We start from the raw sequence: 16212 nt of genomic DNA, 5'->3' as shown, positions 1-16212 counted from the left end.
TCGGTGGTTCGGTTGTTTTTAAAACACGCTACAGGTTGCCCGCAGCCAATCAGACGCGAGTCAAACAAAGCGATGATGGTGATGAGTTGTCACACATTTACACACACAAATAAAAAAGCACAGCAAACATAACTGCTTAACATTTTTGATACATTTGTATTTTTGGTTGCTTTTATATTTTTTATTATTTATAGAAAGTGCAGCACCGGAGTCACCACCAACGTTTTTAGATCAGGCGGATCAGGCGATCAGGTCAGTTTGAAAACTCCGCCGGCTGCCGCAGGAGTAGACCAAGTAGACCGACCAAAATTCAAAGTCGGTGCTTTGCTCGCTGTGCGTTGTTCTGTGTGTGCGTTTCTTCGTTTGATGTTCGTCGGTGCATGCCTTGCTCTAAAGGATTTATAAAGCTGTTACCCTGTTACATACTATTACGCGTCGCTGGGTTGCGCGAACTTGTTAGAATCGGAGGACCTCATCACTTGTTACGAGCACGTCATAGCGGAGTCCTGCTGGATGCAAAAAATAACGCTAAATGAGAGAGAGAGAGAGAGAGAGAAGTGAACTTTATTGGGGTCCTGCTGAGGTAGCGGGGTGGGCCACGCAGGGCCGCCCGCTACCCGACGTTCTCCGAGGCTTGGCCCCCCCGACTCGCGCCGGGTCGGCGCGCGAAAGGCCTTCGGGTGTGATCCCTCGGCCCCCGTCAGCAGAGCGCACGCGCCCTTCTTCCAGCGTCTGTTCAACACGGACTAGTGGAAGAGCAATCCCATCTGAGGTGGCTAAGGCCCATTGAGGAGAGAATACCCCTCCAAGAAAGAAAGAATGCAAGTCTTCATGGTCTAGGCACTGCAGTAACTGTTCGCGTAATTCATTCGAACTAAACGAATGCGAAGCTCCAACTGGCTGGCCATGCAATCATCCTTATTGCAGTTGGTACAACGACGCGTTGTACCAACTGTTATGATGAGCCAGTCGCATCGTTTCCCGATGAATTCGAAAGCAATCCACCCGTGTCAGTCGACTCACGCTGCGCGATGGGGCAACTAAAAAAAATCACGCCATATCCACGGAATGAATGATGATAAGTGGGGCGAAGCTCGAGAGGGGGAGATCATCGGTAACCGTAACTCTCCCGTGAAAGTTCGCCCATTACATCATTAAGAAAGACGTAAGACTGTGTGCGTACATTGTACAAATCAACTTTTATTTCCGGAGTCAATGCTCCCAGGTCCAGACCTGGTGAAAGACCCCGCGCCATCGAGGACTACCCCGCACCTCTACCACAATTTGTCACGTAGGATGGGACACAACGGTAAAGAAAGAACTTTTATTTAGGGCGAACTTGTGCCCGAACAAGACGAGAGGAAACGAGCAAAGGTCTTTGCGTCTCGTTCGATCTCCGAGAACGACTGCCTGCGTTCGTGGCGTGATCTCTTGCATGATCTCCCCCTCGCAGTGCACGTGCGCTCGCGCCTCCGTTGGCGAACACAGACAAGCTCGCGCTCCCAGTGCCGAGTTTGCGCTGCCGGTTGCAGCCGCTTCTTGCGCGTGCAACGCTGCCCACTTTGCGACATCTCCGAAAGCATGCGGCGGTCACGTACCACGAGACACAAGGGATGGACAGACCCATGGCACTTGCCCCGCGACGTTGCGACGGTACGCCCCGGTTGATCGAGGATGAAAAGGCGCACCAGTGTGCACCGGTGCGGTTTATCGCGGATGCTATTAAATGATCTAAAAAACGTTATCTCATTTTGGAATTCGCCAAAAAATTGCACCCGTCCACTCAGACAGGGTCTTCGCCATCCCTCGAGCCAATCAAGGCTCAAGGGAACGGTCATCAAGGGCAGGAGCCGGGGTCGGAACCCGAAGCTCCGTAGCCGGCTTCGCGCTCAGGCAAAGACCCCACAACTCCTCATCGTGGTCGAAGGTGTTCCGAGATCGCGGACGAATCTCGGCGATCGCGCATATAGAAATGATCCTATGAAGCGTGATCTTAACTTAGCCTTGTCGCCATCGGGGCCGGTGTCAGCCATGCATGCCTACCTGTCGGTGGTTGCAGTCATTTATGTTAAAGAATATTATTTATATTTAAATAACGCTTACGTTATTTACCATCGTAGGAATTAAATTGTCAGCACACAAAAACTTATATTCCCTGTCCGGCCAGATTATCAGCAGATTTATAAATATAATGAACAGTTGCAGAGAACATTTTTTTTGGTTGCGCGACGCTGCCTGCAGCGTCGCGCCGGTTCCCATTGCTGCCAGATCGCCGGCCTATTTCACTCACTCACCGCGCGGTGGCGCAAGTGACCGATCCTCGGTAGCGGTTGCTGGCGTCAGCTCATGCCGGGTTTTTGTGCGCGATTTTGCTTCCATCTGAAGTATATTACAAAATAAAACTTGTATCCCTGCGTTTTTGTTGTTATTTTAGATAACTGTGCTCTTTTCCAGAGTGCTTTATAGCGCAATCATGAAATGAACAGATTCTGTTTCCGTCGTACAGTGTATGGGTCCGCGCTTTAACTGCATCGGTTTCGTCGCTCTTTAGCGGATATATTGGCTACTTTGAATAGACATGTGTAACTCCCTACACGTAATCAGCTTCCTGTACAGTTTGCTGTTCTGTTATGTTCTGAATGGTTGTGTTTCGACTCATGACAGCAGCGGTGAAGCTGTCGGTTTCATTGGGCAACGATACGATCGAGACGCATCGGACAACACACATACGTTTATTACAAATTCAGACAAATTAAACGGCATAAAACAGCTTAAAGGAGTACTGACACGAAATTTTTATGTTACGTTTTTTTCGCTGCTATGCGTGCTTACCAACCCACTAATCATAGAATGACAGATTAGACGGTCGAGCGCAGCGTAAACATTCATTTACGGCGTCGTTTATTCGTGCCAGTTTCGGTTTCGACTGAAAAACGCCGAGCGGCCTCCATGACAGCATGTATAACATGACGTCACCATTCTTGCCGTATCGCTGCCTCTCTGGAAGCGCGCGCGAGCGAGCGCACGCGCGCGCCCAGACCGGCCGAGGTTTTCGCCGTCCCCACAGGTCCGGGCAGCATGACGTCAGTCCCAAAACCATGACGTGAACACACGCCCGAGCAGCGCGCGCCAACCACAGCCAGCGCGTCGGCTTCGTCACGGGAGCCCCGACGTCGGCAGTTTGGGGCACGTAGCAGATGATGTCACGTCGGCCCGCTCTGGGCTTTCTCGTGCGGGCGAAGATTAAAATGGATTTTAAATATGTTTCGCTGAACGGTTGCTGTTGAAACTTGCTGGGAGATATCTCCTGATAAAAAGGAAGCGTTTTACATAGTTATCTCAGCTTTGAAATTTCGTGTCAGTACTCCTTTAAGAACAATTATAAATGAACACAAACAAAACAGATGTGAAAACAGAGTTGTTATGTTACACTGCGAATACATACACGCGTGTATGCATGCATGCGCCGCACCTGCACGTGCATATGGGTGGAAGGCTGATTTTCAAAGTTTGAGAACTTTTCGTGAGAGAGGCTTTGTGCACCACATCCTTCTCACTGCATTTTTATCGGTCATATCAAATGCATGGTTGGTCAGCAGCGGCTTGATGAACTTTCTGCATATAGTAAGTTCCACCAACTCTCGCCGATGACCTTCGTCGGAATTTGCACACACCAAGACTGACATTGACGTGATGAGCTCAACGCTGTGCGTCAAGCATGCTTCCAGGGGCTCCGTAAGCGAGCGACGATCAGAAAGCATGGCGTCAACAAACTTCTTCAATCCATGCAGCAGTCGCACTAGCTGCTGCGTCGGATATGACAGCCCACCTCTGTCCTGGTGGGATATCAGCCCGTCCGTGGCGCAGCTTCCCCTCGGTTTCTGGACCAAAGCAACGCACTTGTCACATGCGACATTCTCTGCGACAGCACGAGCTATGTATCCTCCGACGAATGAAAGCTCGGCCATGTCTGCTGTTGGCAGGAATGGTGTCGCCGACGTGCAGACGTCTCGTAGCGCTTGCTGTGCCAGCTTAACGGTGGGAAACGGGGTGATCTCAGTGCTGTGCACGTTGCTTCCGACAATGGCCCGGGATGAGCAGAAAGATGTCGAGCTGCTGACATTGCTGCTCTTTGAAGAAGCCACGATTCCGGTCTTCAGCATTTTTTCTATGCCGCAAAGGGTGCTCCGCACGTCCAACATATCGTTACAGCCCGCGCAGCGCCGCAGTATTCCGAAGAATGATTCTATTGGGTCGCTAGAAAGTTTCCTTGTCAAAACAAACTGAAACCGAAGCTCACTCAACAGAAGCCTGATGCACTGCACGTTAGAGACAGTGGTGAACACGAGAGCATGGTAGGTCTCCTTTGTGAGAAAGCTGTCTTCTGAGCTTGTCTCTTTGAGGTTTTCATTGTATTCGATGAATACAAGTTCAAGCCACTGAAGTCGTGGATCGTCAGGGTCAGAAAATTCCTTGGTGTCTGGATTGTTTTGGTGGATGTGCTGTTGGCAATTGCTCACATCCATAAGCACAAACCACTTGTGCATGTTGCTCATGAACTCGAGACTGTTGGGCCGACTACTGCAAACTTTGCGTCACAGGTGTGTCCTACCTAGCTGGTATTTCATGAAACTCAAGGCAGCGGTTACAGCTGGCGAAAACACTTGCAGTGCAGTCTTGACTCCCATCTTTTCGAGGTTCGATGGGTAAAGGTGTCTTCTGGTGAGGAACCGGACAGGCTTCACACTGCTTCCCCGCTGCATCTCGTAGAGGTCCTTAACATACGTCGATGATATTTCTTGGTTTTGTCCGAAGTTCTTGGATAAAAACTGTGATCGAATATTCTTGATAACGTGACTCTGGCCAAAAGCAAGGAGCAGTTGCCTAGATGGGTCGGCCGGATGGGTTACTTGAGTTTGCAGCTGCCCTCCCGACAAGATTTCCATCACTGCAACGTTAGTTCTGTGATTGTCCGTAACCAGACGGACAATTTGAAATCCAAGTTCCTCGGTTTTTTTTAAGACATGTCTGATGGTTTCTGCGATCAGCTCGCCCGTGCAGCCTTTCGTAAAAAAAATATCCCACGGGAATCTTAATTAAATTTGGCGTGCAACCCACAGAGCAGAAAGCAGAGAAGTGAGTTGGCGAGTTCACTTTTATCCGATGCAGATAAAAGGTGGTCAAGATCCTTGCTCACGTCGACGTCTCCAAGAAACACGTCTCTTTGTTTGTGGTACTCGAGCCTCTGCTTAATCCGTATCTCATCCACAATAAGGCTGCAGACCTTTGCCTGCGGCGTTTGGAGGCACTCCAGCTCGGTGTTCAGCCTTTGCTTCACCAGGTCACTGAAACCGGTTTCTCCAGAAGTGCTTCCCAAATACTTTTGTAACGTGGTGCGACATGGAAGGCCGAACAAGTTTTCAGTTCTGATGTATTCATAGGATTTTGTTGAAAGGTTTCTGAGAATGATGCAATGTCTGACAGTAATTTCGCTCCATGCCGGATTTTTCGCCTCGTAGTTGACCACCTGATCCATGACGAGCCTTGCTTTTGCATTTCCATGGTGCGCGTCATTCACAATGCTTGGGATCTTGACCACGTTATTATCTTCTTTCAGACGAGCAAGCTCCTTTTTGTAGGCATCAACAGTTGCTTGCAACCTCTCATTGCGTGCCTTCCATGCTCGTTGTTTATCTGTCCATTTTTTCCTTTCCAAGTAAGCTGCCGAGGTGTACCATACTTCTGCTTGCGTGCAAATGGTCCGTAGGGCACACGCAGGGCAAGGTGTTGCTGCCATCGTTTCTGCCTCATCCATGTCCGTTTCGTATTCTTGGCAGTCGCTTGAAGACGTGCGTTGGCCAAAAATATCGATTCCCTCCATCTCTGAGACTTGGCCTTAAGTTGAACATGCTGCGACCGTGGCAGCATCTCGTGAAGTCACTGCTGGTAACAAAAACGTGGATGATGCTTTGTGTGCAGCACTGGTCGTTCTTGCCGGTGAGGGTTCCCGCTTTCTTTTTTTGATGCTGGCATTGCTTCTTGGTTCTCTTTTCGGAGCCGGCTTCATGTACTTAGGGTAGTGTGGGAAAACACTAGGCACAGCATTTTGCTTCAACCTACGCCTTTTCATGTCAGTCCGAAAATCTTCCGACCGAAAGTGAAGACTGCAGACCACTGAGTAGTTGGACGTTGAGTTGGGTTCCCAGTTCTTCCTAGAAATGTTCTTTAACCACTGTGTTTTCAGGGCTTCGTCCACTGGGAACTCATGGTAGGAGACATTGGGCTCCTTCTTCCGCACGCTTGATGTACAGAATGGAACGCAGCAACATCGCATTCTTCGGCTGTGAAGGTATACTTGTGAAGTACTGCGTTGGATGATGCAAGAGGAGTTTGATCGGATGAGGAAAGTTATTTGTTTGGAGGAGCCAGAGGCAGTGCTCCTGCCCTTTAGTTAGAGATTCATGAGCGGGGGGATAGATCATTCTTTGGCACTTATAGTACTCCGTTATGTCTTGATATGTAACCAAAGGACACGCCGTCTCTAACCAACACTCTCGTGTCACATGGCGGGGTAGATCTCGGGTGATATCGTGGGCGGTCGTGTTGCCCTGGAGGGTTGAGTGGGCTGGCGTCCAAATAATCTCACTTTTCTTTTGGGTGGCTTTTGCAGCAGAATGTCCAGAGCCGTCTTGGAAATTCTACCACGAAGGAAGTTTCGGCAAGCCTGTTGCGAGTCCGTAATAACGATATCCGCATTTGTCTGGGAGATGGCCAGAGCAACGGCCGCTTCCTCCGCCTCGGTAGTGGTTGTGAAGGGCAAGGTGATGCTGGTGAGGTGGTTCACCGTTGAAGGAACCACGGCGGTCATGGCTCCCCTTCTGGCGTAGTCGGCGGCGTCGGTGTAAACTGTGCGGTCTCGGTTCCTGTGTCGTTTGTCGAGAATGCGCGCTCTTGATTCTCTTCTCCCTGCGTGGTCGCCGACCTTTGCTTTGTTTCATTTACTCCTCAACGACGCTGTTGGTCAATGCTGCATTGTTTGAGCGTTGACTACAGCCCCGCCTTAAAGCCGCGCTAAACAAACCGCCTACACTAGCTCGACCACGTGCTCCCAGGGCCGTCATGACACGTCGGGCACAAGGCGAACCGAAATCATGCCATTCCCGCGAACACCTCGTCCGCAGAGCATAGATTATGCACTATGCAACGGAGCCGCCGCCAGCTGCCCGCAGGCAAATGAAAAAAGGCCACATCGGCGCCATGATGAGTGCATCGTCGATCAGATTGCGCAGTCGATACTGTTAGCACTGCAATTTTGCAAACTTCTCTGGCACAGGGGACTAATTTGGAAGCTAGGAAGCTTAGCCAATTTTGTCGACCTATAATATACGTGCCTCTATAACACGACCAATTACGCCCTATTTTACTGTTTCATCGTGTATGTTCGAATGTGGTCGTAGAGAAAAGAAATGGTATATCCTGCGACGGGTATTTCATTCCAGCAGAAAAAAAAAAAAAAAAAAACTTCAAGAATCAACTGCGCATGCTTCGCAAGAAGCGTTCGCGCGATGACTAAAACAAAATGAAAGGCTGTGCACGAAACAGCGTGGTTCAAAATTCATCCCGAGTCCTTCCTCCACGACGCCACCTGCTGCGCAGTGCCTGCGCTGAGAAGCTGGCAGCGCGCCGCACTTGGTGGACGCGCCTGCTACAGAAAGAAAGCAAGAACGACCGTCCTCCTCACTCTTTTTGGCAGCGCAACCAGCCGGCAGCGGCGACCGCAGCGCCCCTTCTCGGCCACGTGCATGCTCCGGCAATGGGAGCCGTGGTATAGAAAATTTTGACAAAGACTGAACAGTTGTAGGGAACGTGTTGTGTGGCCCCTGTCCCTTTCACAGTTGAGCGACTGCTGAAACCACGGAGGAAAGAATACTCCACGGCTGAAACGGAAGAGCCGCTGGGCCCAAATTGGGAAATTCAGGCTGTTTTTAACACGAACGTGTTTTATTCCGGGGTACACAAACATTTAGTGACGTCATATCCGTCACGGAAGTGACTCCACTACAACTAAGCAAGCGGCCTGTAAAGGGTGGATCCCTGTATACAGGTTCTTCTTGCGGGGAAGCAACCTTTAGAACCAAAGAGTACGTTATACTTACGGTTGTTCGTTTTCGGGTTCTATATTTTAACACGAAAGCGTTTTATCCCGGAATACACCAAGATTTCACTGACGTCCTATCCGTCACGAAAATGACACCAGCACACCTTTGCCGAAGCAACCCGCAAGCAGGACGTCGCTCGCCAAGCACACCCACAAGACAGCCACCGACCCGCAAATCATGCTCAGCTGCAGATTTCGCTGCACATTTTACTTTCGTGTTTTACCGATTCCCATGACAGAGGAATCAAACACAATTTTTTTTGCATAAAAAATTCTCCGAAAAAGTGCTTTCGCGTCTCTTACGTCACTTTAGGTTTGCGAAGTGCCTGTTGTGTTCGGTCCCACGTCGATGGCCAAACATGCCCTCTCGTGCGGAGTATTGCAGGATGGCTCCACGTCGATAAACGCGAACAGGCAGAGTAGCAAGCACGATAGTCGAAGTGGCTGGAGTTGCGAACGTGCAATTTGTGCGAGGTTACACCCCACTGGAGGCGAAGAAGGTGGACTGGCACCTCTATAGTTTTCCCCCGACCTCAGCCGAGACGGTTTCTTAAATGTACAGGTATACTTTTATTATACAACGAACGGTCTCCGTTTGCGTTCCACCACATCGGAGGCGTTCCCTGGTGGACGAAAGGAGCAGACAATGTTGTCCCTCTGCGGGTGCCTCGGTGGCCCCGTCAGATCATGAACTTGTCGTGTCCGTACGTCGAGCCTCCCGAGTCTCCCGCTGCCGCGTTGCGCGACAGGTCCGGGCCGACCGCCCCTCCGCCCGAGGACAGGCCGGAGACGACGAACCTCCGCGTCCGCTCCCAGCATATTCCGCTGAGGCAGACCACGATGCACAGGACCAGTATCACCAGGAAGGCCGAGGCCAGCACCGTCGGCATCGTCTTCTTGGTCATGTTCTTGAAGTTGCCGGTCGGCACGGGAGGGTCTTGGGGCTGCGAAGCACGAGGAAACGATTCTGCCGTTTGGTAAACGCTGCAGGGAACGGTGAGGAATGGGTCTCGAAACGAAGACATGCAGTCGAACCTCCTTGTAACAAACAGTTATGTAGTGAATTGTCGGCTATAACGAAGTAAATAATAATAATAATAATAATAATAATAATAATAATAATAATAATAATAATAATAATAATAATAATAATAATAATAATAATAATAATAATAATAATAATAATTTTATTTTCAACAGAAAGAGAAACTTTACAGAAGTCAGGCCCACCAAAGCCTCATAGGGCTTGAACGGCAGGGCCTGGCAGAGCGGACAAACATGCTAAATAAAAAAAAAACTAATATAACAGAAATTTGTAGATAACTCGCAAACGAACAGAACACTGTTCACTGGACAGGCAATGAGGTAAACATGCCCAGAATACTGAAGGCACTTATACAATATAATGCCTTAATGCTTTCCTTGGTTTGAAAAGAGAGGTACTTTGGAGGAAGTTGATTGACGGCATGTGGCACATAATAAATTCGACTTCTTTTCCCGTATCTCGCGGCGCATCTAAGTATCAGATACGGCTTTTTAGAGCGGAGGCAGCGCGTCGGAATGCACGGCGTTTTAAAACTACTACTCCACTAATGCTTCAATACAATGGTTTCTAGCAATAGCACTTCACTTCATTCACACTTATTCACATTATAATGCATCCGAAACCACGAGAGCGGCGTGTAATATTGGCTGTAACGAAGAAATACTTTGTTCGCGCATGGCTCAAAACTCGAAAGATAGCACATACAAAAAAGGCGAAATGAAAAGAATCGCAAGAAAACCATTTTCTTACTCGTTTCGAAATCTGCAGAAGTTGAAAAGGCCCTTTTGTGCAAGGAAATGCTGTGGACAACTTCATCCTGCTGAGTGCTGTGAAAAGCCACCAGACGAAGATCACATCCTTCTTCAAATAAATAACAACGGAGACCTGTTTTGCCAAACGAACTTCGTTCTGTTGTAATTTCACGTTCTCATATTCCGGTATATTTAGTTCGAAATGCCACAAGGAAACAGGTATGGATTACCTCGTTTAGAGTGGTTTCGAAGCTTGGAATAATGCGTTTTTGTACCTAGGATTTTTGTGCGAGTCAGATTGCTAATTTGCTAGAGCCGATCTACGCCTCCACTGTTAGAACGAATATCGGATATAAGGAACTAATTTACTGCTCCTATACAATTTTGTTATATCGATGTTCGACTGTATTCTGTATTGTATGGTTTTGTGACATCTTGCACGGCTGTAAGACCTCAAGAAGGTGGCTGCGTCTGCCCACCATTGGGGAGATGACACGTCGATCGAATCAATCAATCAAGCAAACCGGCCCTCTTTGCTCCTAAGCGGGTAATACATGTTAGGGCTAATTGTGGTAGGTAATAAGAGAGGGAAAAGTTTTCCTGGGGTGCCCATTTCGGGTTCGCGCGAATAGAATCAAAGTTTCAGATTTCTTTTTCTTGGCTGCTGAAACGCAGACAAAACACAAGTTTGGTTCATTCGCAAGATTGCCTCGTTGGAATCATGCTGACACCACTTTTAACGTAAACTTCGATGAAATAAGCTGTATATAATTAGGAAAAAAAGGAATGGCCATGCGAACCACTAGCTCACTTCACGCAACAGAACCTATGATGTCATGTGTGCCAGCTGTGCGATTGGCTGAGGCCGGCAAAAGCAAACGCAGGGCTTTTAAGCTTGCCGAACGAGCTATTTGCGCTTACATTTATAGCAGTAAGGATGGTGGGGTAAACAGTGGAAATTACGAAAGTAAACGTAAAAATAGAAGTACGGATGCGTACTACTGTTGGTCCTGCGCGCACTATGCTTGTTTTAGCTGCACAGCACTGCGGTGTTTGCCTCAGACGACACTGGCCGATCGGCGTAAGTGACGGTGTCTTACGTGACCATTATTGTCGAGTGAACACCACGTTTCAGGAAACCATTATTTTCTACCTGAATAAAAACAAGCCAGGTACAAATAAGGCAAAAAAAAAAAGCAAAGGCAGAAAACGGCCCGTCGTGGTATGGTGGCGCCATCTAGGTTGACTAACGGTAAACAAGGCTCCGCAGCAGCTTGAAGGTTTGTTCTTGTGATGTTATTGCAGACGTCACGAAAACACACAATTTGGCTGGAGAATCAATATTTTAACTTAATGCGGCAAAGTGGTTGTATAAATCGAGTAAGCAAATAAGTAAGTCAGTAAGTAAATATCGAATGACGTGTTCTATATATAGATAGGTACATTCAAGGTTAGGTGGCGCCATGTGGAGCCGCTTCATTTCAAACAAATCTGCAGCGCGCGTTGTTTACAGCAGTTTGTCACTTAATCGCGTGAAGTGAACTGAAAAATCACTAAGGAAGGGATCCGCGTTCCGGTTCGCCTCACGCCATTGCCCTTCACACACTGTGGTCAATGCTATGGTGAATTTGTCCGGAACCTGTGGCGGAGTCATTAGGATGCTGTGGCGAATGGGAGCGCCCCCTGCCCATTCCCTCACGCTGCCTTCAACGGCGCCATGAGCGGTGCATACGCCGTGACACCTAATTAAACGTTACTACTGCACCGCGCGACTACAAAGGGAACACGCTCTCCAAGCCACGAACGGCGAATACGCGCTCCCGGCGGCAACAAATTGAACCTTTCTCCGGAGGCACATCGCCAGGAAAAGTATAGAAAAGTATGCCTCCTGAATTATTGATGGCTGACCCAGTAAAACTAAACAACGTAACTGTTTTTCGCTGAATATGCCTAGTTACCTAGCAAAAAACTGTGGTTGATTCCTCTGTCATAGGAACCGGCAAAACACGAAAGTGTTTTGCGAATGTGCAGCGAATGTGCAGCGAATGTGCAGCGAATGTGCAGCGAAATGTGCAGCGAAATCTGCAGCTGGGCATGATTTGCGGGTCGACGGCTGTCTTGTGGGTGTGCTTAGTGAGCGACGTACTGCTCGCGGGTCGCTTCGGCAAAGGTGTACTGGCGTCATTTCCGTGACGGATACGACGTCAGTGAAACCTTGGTATATTCCAGCATAAAACACTTTCGTGTTAAAACATAAAACCAGAAAACGAACAACCCTCTTTAGTACTAAATGTTCCTTCCCCGCAAGAAGACCCTGTGTGCAGGGGTGCAACCTTTACAGGCGGCTTGTTTCGTTGTAATGGCGTCACTTCCGTGAAGGATATGACGTGACCGAAATCTAGGTGTATCCGGGAATAAAACACTGTCGTGTTAAAAGTGAATACACCGCGTGATCGATTAGAGTGTATACCTTGAAGTAGTAGTCGTAGGCGATCTCGAAGCCGGCTGCCTTGCGGACGCGTTCATCGCCGGACACGCGGTACTCCCCGGTGTCGTTCAGCAGCTGGCCGGCCGACAGCAGCACGATCTTTCCCGGCTTGCCGACCTCGGCCACAGCCTGGGCCCCGCCGCTGCTACCGGATGGCGCCGACTGCTGCGGCTTGCTGGCCCTCGCCGAGTCGCCTTCCTCGTTCCCCGGCAGCCTCCAGATCAGCATTGGCACTGCTGTGCTTGCCGTCTTTTTGTCGTCTGCGCTCCCAAGTGAGGTGCACGAATCAACGCCCCTTTTGGTATTAATTACCAGGAGAATTCTGTGCGGGCGCACGACGAAGACAAAGTGGGCCAAAGAACACCCAGCGGCCTACTGCCTTCAGGTTCGAGGCATCCTCTTTGAAAACTGCAGAGCGGCCGTCTCTAAATGAAGTTGAACACGGCATGGTGGGCCGGCCAAGGGCTATTTGTGCAATAAAGTTCTCCTCGTTTTCCCTCGGAATTTGCGTTATCCTATAGGGATACTTCGTATTACCGGGATTAGCCCAGCATAACTAATAAGATCAGAGACTAACCTGCACGCCGATGTACAACTTGAAAATACACGGAAGCGAAATCACGGTTCTGACGCAAACACCACGGTCATGTCGGAGGTGCAGTCGATGCTGCACGCCAAACTTTTGCATGTTAACAAATTCTGAGATGCCAATTGCAGGAAGCAAGCTTATTGTTAACCCAAAAGCACGTCAACATCGTTCTGGTAGGGCGGTGTATTAACTAGCAGAAAAGCACCAAAAGACTGGCTTTGTAAAGCCACGTGGTTAAGCTGGATGCAGTGGGTTTGCCACTTTTACGCGGTCCTTGTAACAGAAAATACTTCACGCAAAACGGCACTGATGGGAAATGCACCTCTAGTTTTCAAGAGTGCGTGGCAAAGTCGTCATCGTGAACATATACGTAAGCATTTGTAATCGCGCGATGTGACTTCCCTCTCGCTTTCTCACTAGGCTTGCGTAGTTAAGCCGCCGAAGTACGCGGTCACGGTATGGGTTATGCGGAATCGTCAAGCTAAGGAAAGCTCTATGCACGTCGCTTAAGCGCCCCCAGAGGCCATCGACGAGTGGCACCCTAGCGTTTACTACACAGGAACGATTTCAGGTGCTGTCCACTCACGGGAGGCGGCGTGTCCGCGGCGTCCGGCGTCCAGAAGTAGTAGGACGCCCAGGAGGAGCGCCCGGACGAGCACAACCCACGACATGGGGAACGGGGCACCGGCAGCCGCACTATCCTCTTCGCGCCCCCGACCCCGAGCACACCGCACTCGCACGTCTTCTTCGCCCTCTTCTTCCGCTGCTGCACGGCACGAACTCCTCTGGTCGGCCGTTCTTAAAGAGTGGTACACCAATATCTCGGGTTGGGGGGTTGACCCGAAAGCTGATAAGTGTAACTTCATTTCAACGCATACGTACGGCGGCGTAAAACAGTAACACACCGCTTTCTTTAGAAACTGCGAGCTTAATTCATTTTTCTGAAGTCGGTACACAATGCGAATACGGGTGATGCGTACGACGGCACGCACGTGCACACACCCACGCACACTACAGACACACACGCACGCGCGCACGCATGCACACACACACACGCACACACACACACGCACACACACGCACGCACGCACGCACGCACCCACGCACACGCACGCACGCACCCACGCACACACACACACACGCATGCACGCACGCACACGCACACAAGTACACGCACACACGCACACGCACACACACAGTACATGAAACTTCTGGTAGTTCTACTGCAGGGGATGGTGCAGTTTTGTTTACTTCGGACGCAGACGGGCGCCATATTCAACTGTGCTAAATGTGACGTCATCCGGGTGTGTGTGTGGGGAGGGGGCAGGGAAGTCACGTGACCGTTCGGACTGCATATATTTTGGTGTAAACGAGGCTTATTCGTGGTTGTCACAGGATACTTGTCTGGCACTAAACACATTGTCTACTCGTTCTCGTGTAGACACGTTGTTGCTGTTTTTCCTTCGAGTATGGCACATGCCGAATCATCAGTGGCTGGATAAAAAAGTTTGTTGTCTAATTACGGGGCCCTCTATCGTCCGATCGGCTTCCTCGTCTTCATTAACTGAACGGTTACGACAATCTTCTGTCGCAAGCAAACCGTGGGGTGTTTCGCTCTTCGTACGTCCTCGCATGCGCAACGTTAACGCAGGCACGCACAAATATCCGTCTTTTTTATGTGTCGCCTGTCTATAGCCCTCGCCAATCATCCTCACGTTCGCATGATAGCATCATCATCATCATCATTCTCGTCGTTGTCGTTGCTTGCCCGCGTGACTCACTCCACGTGAGACTACGAGGCTTCGAAGAAGCTGCATTTTTCTTCATCCGGGTGCCAGCGATTTTAAGAAGTTCCACATTCTTGGAGCTCCAACACCCCACCAACGCTGTCAGAAGCAGCCACCCTGCCTCTGGAACCCCACTGCTTGTATTGTGAAGGTGAGCATCAAGCACTAGGGATGCTAGCACAACGCACCATCGATTGTTTCTCTGCCATTTGTCACCGCATGCTTTTTCCGCCTGTCCCGTCCCCGTTCCATTGATGCCGCATTAGAGGAGGGGTCTTGGTGGCTCTGAGAGAGGAGCAGGAGGATATTCTTAATGGAGTCATCATAAGCCTGCTCAGGTCCACTGCAGGAGGAAGGCCTCTCCCGTTGACCTCCAACCACTCATTTCCTACGTCAATCGAGTTCACAGTTTACCCTCGAAGTTCCGTACTTCATCCCTCGATCGTGCTATTGGCCTTCCCCTTCTTCTAGACACATATCTTGGTATCCACTCTTTTACCCTACTCGTCCACCGGTTGTCGGTTTGTCTCACTACATGGGCAGCCCAAGTTCATTTCTTTTTCTTTATTTGAACTATGATATCGTCAACTCTAGTTTGTTCTCTGATCCAGGTAGCTCGTTTCTGTTCCCCGAGTGCTATTCGTAACATTATTTGTTCCATGGCCCGTTGAGCCCACCTAAGTTTGCTTTCTAGTTGTTTTGTAAGGCGCCAGTTTCAGCTCCGTATAAAGGAGTGCTGACACGAAATTTTCGTGTTCAGTTTTTTACGCTGCTATGGGTGCCTACCAGCCCGCTGAGCATAGAAATGCGCATTAGACGGTCGATAGCAGCGTAAATAATTATTTACAGCCTCGTTTATTCGTGTAAGTTACGGTTTCGACTAAATGAACGCCGAGGCGGCCGCCATGACAGGAGGGCGCTCGTGTCGTCACCGTTTTCATCGTCGCACCACTGTCTGTGTGGACGCGTGCGCGTGCACAAACCGGCCGCGGTCTCCACCACGGTCTCCACCATGTCTACGCGCCAGGCAACATGACGTCAGTCCCAAAACCGTGACGTGCACACATGGCGGAACAGCGCGCGCCAACCGCAGCCAGTGCGTCGGGCAGATCACGGGAGCACTCACGTCGGCAGTTTGGGGCCAGGAGGAGCAGATAGCGCCATGCTGATGCCGATTGCGAAGTGGTATCCGTTCTGAGCTTTCTCGTGTGCGCAAAGATACTGAATGGTTACTGTTGAAACTTGCTGGGAGATATCTCCACATACAAAGACAGCCTTTTACATACGGTAGTCCCAGTTTTGAGGTTCCGTGTGAGTACTCCTTTAAGGGCCAGTCAGCCAGACCACTCACCCGACTTGCTAAGTCAGGTGGAGGTGAAACTGGGAGGACGAT

At 49.7% G+C, this 16212-nt stretch overlaps 1 protein-coding gene and 1 non-coding gene across 2 annotated transcripts; both read right to left on the bottom strand.

Annotated features, from left to right (window-relative positions):
• Positions 1–1778: 1778 nt before the first annotated feature.
• LOC144147434 (small nucleolar RNA U3) lies at positions 1779–1995 on the bottom strand. Its single transcript, XR_013317930.1, has one exon. It is a non-coding gene; the product is annotated as a small nucleolar RNA U3 (small nucleolar RNA).
• Positions 1996–8838: 6843 nt separating this feature from the next.
• LOC144146246 (uncharacterized) lies at positions 8839–15833 on the bottom strand. Its single transcript, XM_077678210.1, has 4 exons — positions 15803–15833; positions 13619–13798; positions 12426–12703; positions 8839–9102 (listed from the first exon to the last, which is right to left on the bottom strand). The coding sequence occupies exons 1-4, from the start codon at positions 15831–15833 to the stop codon at positions 8839–8841; spliced, it is 753 nt and encodes a 250-aa protein (XP_077534336.1).
• Between the last annotated feature and the right edge of the window lie 379 nt (positions 15834–16212).

Source organism: Haemaphysalis longicornis, unplaced genomic scaffold, assembly GCF_048455015.1.
Source record: "Haemaphysalis longicornis isolate Haplotype H1 unplaced genomic scaffold, Haemaphysalis longicornis Haplotype H1 scaffold_7, whole genome shotgun sequence".
In the NCBI taxonomy this organism is placed as follows: Eukaryota; Metazoa; Arthropoda; class Arachnida; order Ixodida; family Ixodidae; genus Haemaphysalis; species Haemaphysalis longicornis.
The sequence above is the reverse complement of the archived record's forward strand: the minus strand, read 5'-3'. Positions and strand labels throughout refer to the sequence as shown.

Bases quoted from the DNA above. Each gene is read 5' to 3' on its own strand.
- LOC144146246 (XM_077678210.1), bottom strand. From the start codon at position 15,833: ATGGTGGAGACCGTGGTGGAGACCGCGGCCG. The intron at 13,799-15,802 runs GTTTGTGCACGC...CGTGCCGTGCAG, and splicing joins CGTGGTGGAGACCGCGGCCG to CAGCGGAAGAAGAGGGCGAA. The intron at 12,704-13,618 runs GTGAGTGGACAG...TTGGGAGCGCAG, and splicing joins CCGCGGACACGCCGCCTCCC to ACGACAAAAAGACGGCAAGC.